Source organism: Lissotriton vulgaris, chromosome 5 (genome assembly GCF_964263255.1).
Source record: "Lissotriton vulgaris chromosome 5, aLisVul1.2, whole genome shotgun sequence".
In the NCBI taxonomy this organism is placed as follows: domain Eukaryota; kingdom Metazoa; phylum Chordata; class Amphibia; order Caudata; family Salamandridae; genus Lissotriton; species Lissotriton vulgaris.
Genome location: NC_141693.1, coordinates 843,752,970 through 843,765,621, shown reverse-complemented (window position 1 = coordinate 843,765,621; position 12,652 = coordinate 843,752,970). Strand labels below are relative to the sequence as shown.

Below are 12,652 nucleotides of genomic sequence, written 5' to 3'. Positions count from 1 at the left end.
GAGGGTAGTGTTAAACATTTATTGTACACACTCAGGCAAGAAGTACGAGTTACTTACCTTCGATGACTGTCTCTAGTAGGGACGATTCTAGCCGCAGATTCCTTAACGTAGAATTATCCCCAGGCTGGAGAACGGATCCAAAAACTTTTTGACACAGCATCCCTGAGTGCTAGGGGGGGGCGGCATCACGTGACTCCGCCCAGGCGTCGTCCGCATAAGTGACATCAGCGAGGTCACAAGTCTCACTCCGGAGCACCTACGTCAGTTTTCTTCGGATAACTTTTCCGCGCCGCAACGCAGAGCCAGCAGACAAAACTGTGAGAGTATAGGAACGGTGTGCAAAAGAGCAGGAAAGTGGAAAAAGGAATCGTGAGGACCACCACCATAAAGAGCAGTGCCAGGCAATGCAGTACTCAAAGGCAGGGAAAAGAATAAAGAACAGAGCTCAGCCCTGAGCAGCAACCATGCCAGTACAAATTAACAGGACGAACACCCTGTCAGAAAGAAGGAAAGAATGTACTCACAGAAGACACAGCCGCCCACATGGAGGCGAGTGCAGAAGACCAAGCCAAAAGTCCTCGCAGAACAGGAAGGAATGGCGGGCCGTGAAGGAATCTGTGGCTAGAATCGTCTCTACCAGATACATCATTACCGAAGGTAAGTAACTCGTACATCTGATAGACTACTAGCCACAGATTCCTTAACGTAGAATAGATACCCTATCCATACCCAGAGGGGAGGAGGGTCTGCAAGAGGACCCCACACGCCTGGACATAACAGAGTCCCACAGGGGACGGTTCAAGCGGACAGGGCGAAGAGCCCCGTCCCACCAGGCATGGGGAACCCCTACACTGAGAGAATCACTGACCCCGGAGGGGATACGAGAAGACACAAAAGAGGTAGCCCCTTCTCACTCAGCAGAGGAAAAGAGGGCAAAGCGAAAGGAGGCCAAAACACCCCACGCCCATACAAGGCAACAGAACCTCCACCCAAGGCCAAGACAATAAGAGGAGCACCGAGGGTGAAGAGCAACCTAAAGACTCCAAGGAGAAGAGGAAGAGCAAAGGCAAGCCCCCCCTCCGGGAGCACACCAAGTGAAGAGGGCAGGCGAACCTATCACCGCCAGAAGGCAATAGACCAGACAGAACAGTGCCACCAGCAATAAACAGGCAGAAGCATCCAGGGAAGCCCAAGGTCACCCAGGAAGAACCATCCAACGCTCTGCAGGGACAGACTGCGCCCGAAAGGGGGGACAAGAACACAAGAACCATCTCATCCCCAGGGAGGAGAGGTAGACTGAATGCAGAGCCCACTGGAATAAGCAGAAAAGGAAAGGATGACTGTCCCACTACAGCGCCAAGAAGGTACAATGGTGCAGAAAAACAGTAGGTCGGCACCGGCAAGTAAAGCCAGACGCCGAGAGCACTACGGAAGGATGAACTCAGGGCAAGCCAGACATCAGCCAAAGACAGAGCAAGAAGGCGAGAAGGGTCCGGACACACTCCAGGGAGGAGTCCACACCCACAGCCCAAAAAGAAGTGGAACCAGGCAGAGCCAAGACGCCCAGCCGCAGACAGCAGGCCAGATTTGGCAAACAGCACAGTGACCCTGGAGAAGGACACCCCAGGGAGCAACTCAAGCCATTCCAAGCCATCAGCAAGAGGATTGCTCCTGCAACATACCTTAAAGCCACGGAGAACAGAGGCCAGAAGGCGATTACTTCTCCCCAACGCATAACAGAGCTATATAACACCACCACTGCTATGAGGCATGAGTTAATGAGTCTTGTTGTGGCGCCATGGAGAAAACTATCCCTTTTATCGCTAGCCAGTTGGAGTGAGCTCCTCGCCCCCCCCCCCCCCCATATGTCTGGGGTGTAATTTGCTTTGTTCCTCTCAATACACTGCTTACATCTTTACCCTGCGTCAGAGAATGTTGTCTTTTTAAAAGTATATATGGGTATGTTTCCCATCACTGGCTTGTTGAGAAGAATGCCCCACTCCTTAAATTACTCGCTTTCTGCTTTAATGTTAACATCTGCAATGTTAGTCCACTCTGTCAATGTGGATTGTTTAGCAGTTGAAATATGTTAGTCCTATTTATGGAGTCCCAAGGGCCTCATGAGTTAAATTCTAGGGTAAAAAAATCAATGCTGCTGCTATGGATGTACACGGATGTTCGGCTTTATCTGCCCGGGATTGCTCACACCAACACCTCTCCTTTCACAAATAGTAATAAATGTGCTCCAAAGGATGCAACAAGAATTCCCAAGTAAAAGATGATGTAGAGCCTTAAAGCGCATGAAGAGCTTCCATGTTAGTTGCAGTTCACAAGAAACTTTTTTAAGGGGGGATGGTTGCGCTATTGCTCTGCCGCTGTTATTGGAGTCTACTACTTGTGAGTTGGTCCTTGGCAGTTTGCTAAGCGACATGTTTTGCATGGTCTAAGCGCGGTTTTCCTTTTTTAGGTCGAGTCTGGACAGCACAAGCAATGCTCAGCGAGGAATGCTGTATTCAAGCATGGATTTGAAGCTCCGCCCACTCCTTTTTATTCATTGGCTTCTGTCATTGTCCTTTGTAAATGTTGCCTTCTGATTTGTTAATAGGCTTGTTAATCCCTCCTTAGTACCACCTTGTCTTCATTTGTGACCTTCCACGAGGACTGGCCCTTTTACTTCTATTGTAACACCGCATGTCTTAATTTCTCCTACTGCAGGCATGACATGCTTTCCTGCAACATTCAGCACGCCATGCACACTTTCACTTTTCAAACAGCCTGGGGCAATGGCGGCAGCTTCTTTAAAATGAAATAAAGAGTTTGAGCTATAAACATTGTAAATGACAATGCCAGTTATTTTCGTGTTATTTTATCAAAACAGATAAATAAAAGGAATTGTCATTTAAAATGCCAATAGCTTGAAATCTCGCCAATGTGAGGCCTATTGCATTACAAAGGATTGTCTTGTTGTGCCTCTAGGAACGGTGTATGATTCAGTGCATGTTGTTACAAGAACGCTTTACGGCATATGTGCGTTTTGCTTGTATTGAAGTGGGTGTTAAGATGGTTTATGTGTTGCGGACTTTAGTTGAAAAATTGGGTAGATGCGTGGATAGGTTTGCCCTGCCTGCCCTCTCCCACTCGCTGATGCATTCAGGGCTTGCAGTTGGGTTTGTGTTTCATAGGCATGGAGAAGCCTGTTTTTTCTATTTTTTTCAACAACTTCCTTAACCTTTTCTTTTGTTGTCGTGTGAGGGGCATTTGGGTGCTTTCCATTGTTTCAGAGCGAGCTGCGTTTATGGCTTCTAGCATATTCTCCTTTACACTGTTGCTGGTCAATGGCGTGTCAGGTGAGTTCTCAGCTGAAGTCATTTTATTAAGTGGCTGCTCCTCATGTTGCAGCTGCTTGGTTTCCTCAGAGCTCGAATATGTGATCAACATAATTTTGGCCTGTGATGCCTTCTTGCTGAGGTCGCTTCCCACTCTGTTACGTGTGCACACTTGACTAATAGTGCCAGGTTGGGGGTCCATGTCTAAAGTGGCCAGTCCAAAGCCAGGGCCTTTCATTACACCCATGCCGGGATATACCACTTCCTCCTTCCCATGTCCTTCGTTCGGGTAGGATTATTTCCACCTTGAGTGGGACCCAATTGGGTGCTTTTACAATATTTCACTAGTGTGGATAATAAGTCCGGAAGGGTGGCTAATTGGTAAATTACGGTTTTACCTGCCGCATTGTCTTCACCCTTGTGCTCGTTTACCCAAACATCAAACTTCTGTCCAACTTCTTGTCAAGTGTCAATATGCAATAGGAGAGCATTTGCAGGAGTTCGACTTGAATTTGTAACCTGTTAGACTGCCAAGTAAGGGCCTTAACCGCAGCTAGTAAAGAGGAGTTGATGGCGTTTATAATGGTAGCTCTGACATCGCCAATGTTTCATATGTAATGCAGAGAATGATCTACCATAGGCTTGGACCCCCTAGGCTTTGCCTCTGGTCTGTTAGTGAAGTGGTCCATTCCAGTTAAATAAGGTACAGAATTCTGTTCTTCTGGATTATTGGGATTAAGCAGAGATAATCAAACCCCAACCGGGAGCGAAGCAGTCCCGGCTGGAACTCCGAGTTTTCCTATAGGATAAATTATCGTACTATAGTGGTTGTATGATGAAACATTGCCTCTACTAAGATGTCCTGCCTTTACGAAGGCTTTGCAGAGGGAGCCCCCTTCTGAGTAGTCTGTCTGTAAGGTTGAAGTATATATAGACCCATTTGGTCGACATTCTTGAATGGTCCGTGCCTGATATTATTTAAGTACCACTGGGTTCATGTCCCCTGCATCCATAACAAATTAGATCTCTATAACATTTATGGCTTCAGAAGGTTACTTGCATTTGGTGGAAGTGACTTGTGAACCTGAAGCTAGAAAAGGACTATACAATAGACAAAGCCGAACTTTGAGAAATATGTATAGTGCTGGCAAATATAGAACATTGCAGAAATATAAGGAATTGGGGCCTTACAAAGCAGTAGACCTACTTATATCATCGACTGACCCACACAGTTAACGAGAACGATTCCCAGCTTAATCAGATGAAATGAGTGAATAGAAATTGCGGACGCTCATAATTTCAAAAGTCCTTCCCTCCAGATTGATAGTGGTTATGTATACCACAATCATGCAAGGCATGCTGGGACTAGAGGTCTAAAGTAAAGTGAGAGTCAGTTGGGCATAGGATATAGGAGATGAAATATGGTTTCACAGCGGGTATCCTCAAAGGGTACAAATAAGTTCATGTACTTTAGAATACCTAAGCAATTATCTATTAATCATCTCACACCTAGCTCAGCATGTATAAACAGGATCAGACGGTCAACGGTGCGCTGCCCCAGACACAGGATTTTACCACTTGGCACAGGAACATCTGCAAGTAAGCCAGTACTGGGTTGCTGTTTTTGAGATGCTCGCCAACATGACTGGTATCCAATCGGATCCAACACCACTATCTGTGCTGTTGGGCTGTGTTAGGGATGTTTCCAAGACACCCAGGAGGTGTTTGGCGCAGGCGCTACTGAGGGCCAGCAGAAGGGGGGCGTTATACTGGTGATGGGGCAGATCACCTAGAGGTGACAACTGGGTGAATGACCTGGTATGGTGTAATACCCAGTCGGAGACATACAGCATACTTCCTCTGCACCAATCGCGGCACAGGGACATTTAGGATCCTCTGAGACACTACCTACAGGTGAAGGAGGGCGATTTCACTAGTGGCATTGAACAAATGTCAAGGGACGAGTCATTGAATACAGAATGATGCACTGACTCTGTACCACGCTAAACTATGCAATATGGTAAGGTGTCTGATGTACTGCTTGTAGCCCAATTTGACTGGGGGTGTTCAATATTGCGATTATGTAACCACATGAACAAAACCAATTGAATTGTTTAGGATGTTGACCAAATGGTTCAGAATAAATAAAACAACCATAATTCTTTAGATCTCAGACGCTAAATTTTCCCTGGATAGACATAAATTGAGTGTTTGGCAAATATTCAAACTTCAAAATCAATGGGAAGAGGCACTGATCTTCGCAGCAGGTAGCAACTGGATCTGGGTTTCATCTGGTGCAAATTAAAATACAAAATCTATTACATGTATATTCAATTGTAGCAGTTTAGAATAGTTCAAAAGGATATGATTCCATAGCTATAGTTCTCATTTTATATGGCAATGCCATATGATACAAACCTTTAGCAAATGAGTTATGGATTTATCAGCCTTAGTCACTGCCATGCGAGACCTAAAATCTGTGGCAAAGTCTTTCCACTCCCCCTCGCCCTACCATGTAATGCAGCCAGCACACACAAAAACATTTTAAAATGTTCATGTAGCCTGATACTCAGGACTGAGTCATTAGAGGAAACCAAAAAAAGAAAAAACCTGATAAAAGAAAAAGAATAATCACATTTTAGTTAAAAGCAACATATACAATGGAGAAGCAATCTGTCACCAAATATGGTATTTATGGGCAATAGCAGCTACAGATTTGCAAGAAAGTAAGTGGTCTTAATTTAAGTTTGAAATCGTAGAGGATGTTTGAGAACATTAATTTTCTATTAAAAAAAGAGCAGATAAAAGAAGCAATAGAAGTTTGGCTTGTGAATTGTGAAAATCTTACCAGTTCGCCATCGCTTTTATATTCTGAGCTTGAGAGTTCATCTGCTGAATCTAATAGTGGCGGGGATCCATTGCGGACTGAACTTTGCTTCGAACTTTCTAATTTTAAGTTTCCAGTACTCTCCTTACTTAGCTTTATGGCATTGGCATCATTCAAGTTCTCATCTACAAGTTTCTTTGACTTGCCGTCTTTCTTTTTTTTTCTTTTCTTCTGTTGATAAAAATATTTTGGTGAAATCTGAGGACTAAACAGTTACCTACCAACCATTCATTTCTGAAAGCATACATATGAACACAATTTCATATGAAAACACATGAGGCAGAAAAGTGCTCTAATAAATAAAACACAGACCCTAATAAAACTAATGTAAGGTTTTAAAGAATTTTAGCATTTACTTACCCATTTTAATAAAATACAGACTAAGGTTTTCGGAACACACATTTTCAATAAAATCTCTTGCCTTTGACAAACTCTTGCACCTTTCAAGAACAGATATTTGCAACAAGTAAACATTCATTACAAATATTTGGCTTTTGCATACTGCATGCACACAGAAACAAACATACAGGCCAACAAACAGAAAGTCAACAATTTTCATAAAGTCCATCAGATGTACAAAGGCCCATTTTCACAAAAGTGCATCAGGAAATGGTCAACCGAACCACCATAGAACCAAATGTTAAATGCAAGGACAAACTGGCACTACAATAAGACTCACTTAGAAAGGCAAAAACGACATATATATGAATCTACATGTCCAAGCACGATGTTTGAAAGATTATCTCCCAATTCCTGACCCATGAATACTTAAGCTTCCAAAACCATACACACAATATTTATTTACGAGGGAGTTGTATCATTTCATATCTAAAGCTAAAGACTTGAAGAAAAGCTTGGAAGAAAAATAAAACAAATTCCAACCTATATATCACCCCTACCTCATAATTCCTGAAGCCACATATCCTACTATAATTCAACCTCTTATCTACAGAGAACTTTACTAATCTTGAAAAGGATTACATCACTTTATCAAACTATTTCCATGACATATTGAAGCACAGACTCAACAGCTCAGCTGCCATTCCAGCCAGAACCATCATCGACTCAATGGCAGAGGGGATAATCCCTGAAAATCTCCAAAAAGGTTTAAGAAATGAGGTTTCTAACCAACATTCCCAGCCAACTACAACCGAATCTACACATTGATGAAAATAACTGCCTACAATAAACTATCATCCTACCTTAAAAATATTTATCTACTTTCCAACATCCAAACTGGATCCTTTCCAGGTAGAAGCAAGATCAAGCATTTGTAATGCAATAGGTCTTGTATTCACGTGAGTTTGAGCTATTGGCATTGTAAATGACAATGCCTTTTATTTATATTTTCGGTTTTAAAGATAAATAAAAGGTGCAGTACCGCAAGCTGCTCCTAGAGGTCCCTAGTGAGCAAGGCACCAGCACTGCTTGTCTAGGTGCAGCACCGCAAGCTGCTTCTAGAGGTCCCTAGTGAGCATCATAAATTTTGAAGATATGGTAAATCCACCCTACCCTTAATGCACTGCATGCAAGACAGTACCACAAGTCCATTCAAATAGCTATGTCCGTATATACAATTAGTAGCTTTGAAATGAAAAAATAATCTTTGTGGAGCTGCTGAAGGGAAATTTATAGAAGGTCTAATATAAATGGGAGATGTGGTAGGTGCAGTACCACAAGCTGCTCCCAAAGGTCCCTAGTGAGCAAGGCACCAGCACTGCCAGTATCGCAAGCTGCTCCTAGAGGTCTCTAGTAAGCAAGACACCAGCACTGCCCAGTACCGCAAGCTGCTCCTAGAGGTCCCTAGTGATTCTCAAACTTTTAGTCACATATGGTACTCCCATAATGCTTTGCATGCAAGACAGTACCACTGTACATTCGATTTATACAATTTGTAGCTTTGAAATGTGACAAAATTATTATGTTAATTCCAGATTAGGTTATACTCTATGTGGAGGTGATGAAGGAACATTTATAGAAGGTCTAATATAGATATGTAGGTGAGGTATCACAAGCTGCGTCTAGAGGTTCCTAGTGAGCATTAAACTTTTGTTTACATATGGTCCTCCCATAATGCACTGCATGCAAGACAGTACAATGAGTACATTCAAATGGCTATGTCCATATATTGGATTGGATTGTAATTTCATTTATATAGCGCTTACTACCCCTGACGAGGCGTCGAAGCGCTTTTTCGGTGAGTAGCACGCTACTCCGGGACCCATAGAGGATTAGTGTTGAATTAGTATAGTGAAACATGCAAGTACATTTTAAGTGGTGGATAGGTTAGTCAGTTATTTGGATTTGGAATGATAGCAGAAGGATAGAGGAGGAAAAAGGTTTGTATTTATATAGCGTTTGTTACCCCTGATCGGGTGTTGAAGCCCATAAAGGTTTAGTGGTGAATTAATATAGTGAAATATGAAAGTAATTTCAGTGGTGGATATTAGTCCATTTTTTGGAGTGAGGAGGATAGCGGAGAGATAAGAGGGGAAGTAAGGTTTGCATTCATATAGCACTTGTTACCCCTGATAGGTGTTTTAGCGTTTTTCTGGCGAGTAGCACTCCACTACTGAACCCATAAAGGATTAGTGTTGAAAATTAGTATAGTAAAATATGAAGTAATTTGAGTAGTAGATATGTTATTCAGTTATTTCGGTAGAGAAGGGTAGGTGGTCAGAAAGAAGAGGGAAAGAGGTTTGTATTTATATAGCGCTTGCTACCCCTGATGGGGTTTTGAAGCACAAGTAGCACGCTACTCTGGAACCCATACGTATTCGTGTTGAATTAGTATGGTGAAACATGAAAGTAATTTTTGTGGTGGATATGTTAGTCAGTTATTTGGATTGAGAAGGGTTGGGGAGGGGTGGAAAACGTTTGCATTTATTAAGCGCTTGTAACCCTGATGGGGGTGTTGAAACGATTTATTGGCGAGTAGCACGCTACTCTGGAACCCATAAAGGATTAGCATAATTGAATATGAACTTTGAGAAGTGAACATGTTAGTCTGTTAATGTTGATTGAAAAGGATAGTGGAGGGATAAAAGAGTGAAGGTTTTTTTTTCTTAAGGTCTCATCAGTAGGAGGAGGCTTTTGGATGAGTAAAAAGGAGTTTGGAGGGTAGGAATCAGGGGGAAGAGTTTAGAAAGGTTTGTTTTAGGGGATCTGTGTAGTAAAAGAGGTGTCAGATGATGCAAGGAGGGGTAGAGTAGGAGAAAGTCTAGAAAGGGTTATTTTGGGGATCATAGTAGTGGTATGGGTTTTGGGATAAATGAAAGAGTGGATGTACAGGATATATTGATAAATGTATAGGCTGAGAAATAGGGTAGTGCATTGGAAATGCTAAATTAGAAGAAAGTGATAAATGTATAGATCCATAAGTACATTGAAAGTATATAGATACATAAAGGAGGTAAGTATATGTAGATTAAAGATATTGATAGAGGTACGGGGTGAGAAATAGGGTAGTGCATTGGATATGCTTTTTCAGGAGAAAAGTAACAGACACAGATCCAAGTACATGGAAGCTACATAGATGCACAATGGAAGTAAGAACATGTAGACCAAAGATGATTTTTATTTATTTACTTTTATTATTTTTCTCTCAACAACAATTATTCGACATGTTTATACAAAGCAATATACACAAAGATAGGCACATATCTATAGTGAAAAATGCTTATATACAGAGGGATATACTGTAAATTCTGTTTGCGTATGGTGCTTATGTGGGAAAGAGCCAATTCTTGAGTAGTTTTCTGAAGAAAAGGTGGTTGTTGGTGGATCTTATGGGGGGGGGGGGGGGGGGGGGGGGGGGGGAAGAGTTCCATAGTTTGGCTGCTTGAACAGGGAAGGATGTGCCACCCATGGTTTATTTCTTGTATCTTGGGATTTTGAGGCAAGATGCTCCTTTAGAGCAGAGGTTCCTCTGTTGAAAGCGTTTGGTGATTTTATTCCTGATGAAGAGCGGTCCCATTCCATGTATTGCTTTATGGGGTATACAAAGCAGCTTGAACGTGGATCTTCTGGCAACCGGTAACCAATGTAGGGGAGATGTGGTCTTGCGGTTTGATATGCAAGATTAGTCTGGCAGACAAGTTCTGTATCCGTTGTAGTCTTTTCATGGTCGATACAGGTGATCTGTGGTAGAGGCTGATGGCGTAATCGAGTTTGGACAGAACAAGGGAGATGGTAGCTTGGACCTTGTGCGGAAATCCAAAATGATGGAAAATTAGTCGCAGCGTTTTTATAGTGACAAAGCTTGATCTTGCAAGTTTGTCCACTTGGGCATTCATCGACAGCTTGGAGTCCATGGTCATTCTGAGGTTTCTTACTTCCTACGATACTTTAGGCAGTGGTCCCAGTTCATTAGGCCATGTAATGTTTCCAATCGCCAAACGTGAGTATTTCCGTATTTTTTTTTTTCAAAACTTTTTTTATTGAGAAATCGCAAAGGAGACACAGCATTCCGTACCCCGAAGGAGCTGTAACAAGTGCAGTACATCATAATCAGCGATTCTTTTGACGTTCATAAAAATGATCCTTCCAACCTCCCGCCCCTCTCCCCAACTTCACTAACCACCCCCCTCCCCTTGCACAACGTCTCTCCAATACAGCTCGGGTTAATCATATACACCATTGTATGCATCTGTGTCTTTATATGCCCACCACTCCTGCCCCTCCATGTCACCCGCTGGTGCTGGAGGCTCCAGCCGTGGGCCCCTGTAGTCCGCCCATCTTTTCCAAATTTTATAATGTTTCCGGGGACAGCCTCTAGCCTCGAATACTGGTCACTCTAGTCCCATGCAGAAGTCAAGTCCTTTCTTCCACCCAATCACCTTGGGTGCCCTGGGGTCTTTCCAGGCCTGTGCCACATCTCTTTTGGCTATTGTGAGGCCCAGCAGGAGCAGGTGCCTTTTGTAGACCTTACCTCCCACCCCATCCAGCACGTGCAATAAGCCAAGTTTCCAAGTACGAGGGAGGTCCCATCCCAGCACATCTGACAGGCAGTCCCACACACCAGTCCAAAATCTCACCAGGCCACTACAGTCCCATACCGTATGTAGAAGGCCCCCTTTTTCATGGCCACATCGCAAGCACGCTGGAGACTCAATCAATCCTGCCCTCCACAGTCTCTCTCTTGTATAATACGCCCGGTGTAAATATTTAAATTGTATTAAGCGTAGGTGTACGGCTATAGCCGCTCCCCTGGGGGACTCGAGAGCCTCCCGCCAGTCTTCTTCCTCCAGCTCCCCCACATCTCTCATCCAGCGATCCCCGAGTGGTTGCAGACCAGAAGAGCAATGTGTGACTAGTGTCTGATAGATCTGGGATATTTTCTTTTCTTCCAGGTCCCCCATAAACACCTTTGCCTCTATTGAGCTGAATTCAGGCAAGACATCTAACCCCGCAAGGACAGGGGTAAGGGCGTGTCTTAGTTGCAGATATCTAAAGAACTGTGTGCGTGGCATATCAAATTCATCACTAAGATCTTGAAAAGATTTAAGTGTGGTTCCCCTCAGGACATGGCCTAGTGTAGAAATACCTATCGTGTCCCAGCCTCCGAAGCCCCTCAGCGACTCCAGTGCCGGGAGCTGCCCATTGCGCCAGAGTGGGGTCTCCCTCGTTAGTTTTCCCCACCATCCCATGCGTCGCAATAACTGTGGCCAGAGCTGAAAGACTACCTGCGTTGCCCTTGGCAGTCCCTTCCTCCACCGCGCATAGAATAGTGTGTAGGGTGTCTGGTAGCATCAGGTATCTCTCAATGGCATATGCCGGGTCCCCTCTGTCACCGTACCACCAGTCATTTAGGTCCACCAAATGTGACGCTTGGTAGTATGACAATATATCTGATGTCGCCAACCCCCACAATACGTGGACAAAAAACAGGTTCGTAGGGCCACTCGCGACGCTCCCCCGGCCCATAAAAACTGGCTTAGAGCGGAGTTGACCTGTCAAAACCATTGTGACGGGATCGGGTACGGGTGATTCTGCAATTGGTATAGCATGCGGGGGAGGGCGACCATCTTAAAGATAGCGGATCTGCCATAGATATTGAGAGGCATACGGGACCAGCATTTCATCTCTTGTTGAACTTTATCCCACACCGGGACCAAATTTCGCTCCCAAGCAATAGCCGGTGATGCCGTCAAAAACACCCCCAGGTACTTAATTCTTCCGGCCACCCTTTGCAGTATCGAGGCCCACGGCCCGACCTTAAAGTGGTCATGTAGCGTCCAAAGTGTAGATTTCCGCGGGTTAAGGTACAACCGCGACACTTTGCCAAAAATTCTCATTATTTCTAGGACCCGTGGCCCGACCGATTTACATTTGTTAGAAAGAACAGAACATCATCCGCATATAGTGCGATTCTGTCTGTGGGTCCTGACTCCCACTCAAACCCCTTCAGCTGCGCATCCATTCGGACCCATGCAGCCAA

The 12,652-nt window shown here is 44.0% G+C and overlaps 1 protein-coding gene across 3 annotated transcripts in view; it reads right to left on the bottom strand.

Moving 5' to 3' along the window:
• The window catches only part of LOC147711676 (nucleolar RNA helicase 2-like), a 490,700-nt gene that overhangs the window by 422,501 nt on the left and 55,547 nt on the right, over window positions 1-12,652 (bottom strand). For all 3 annotated transcript variants that reach the window (XM_086922391.1, XM_086922393.1, XM_086922392.1), the window contains exon 3: window positions 6,175-6,384. In XM_086922391.1, coding sequence (XP_086778517.1) covers window positions 6,175-6,384 — 210 coding nt within the window. The remainder of the gene's footprint in view (window positions 1-6,174; window positions 6,385-12,652) is intronic.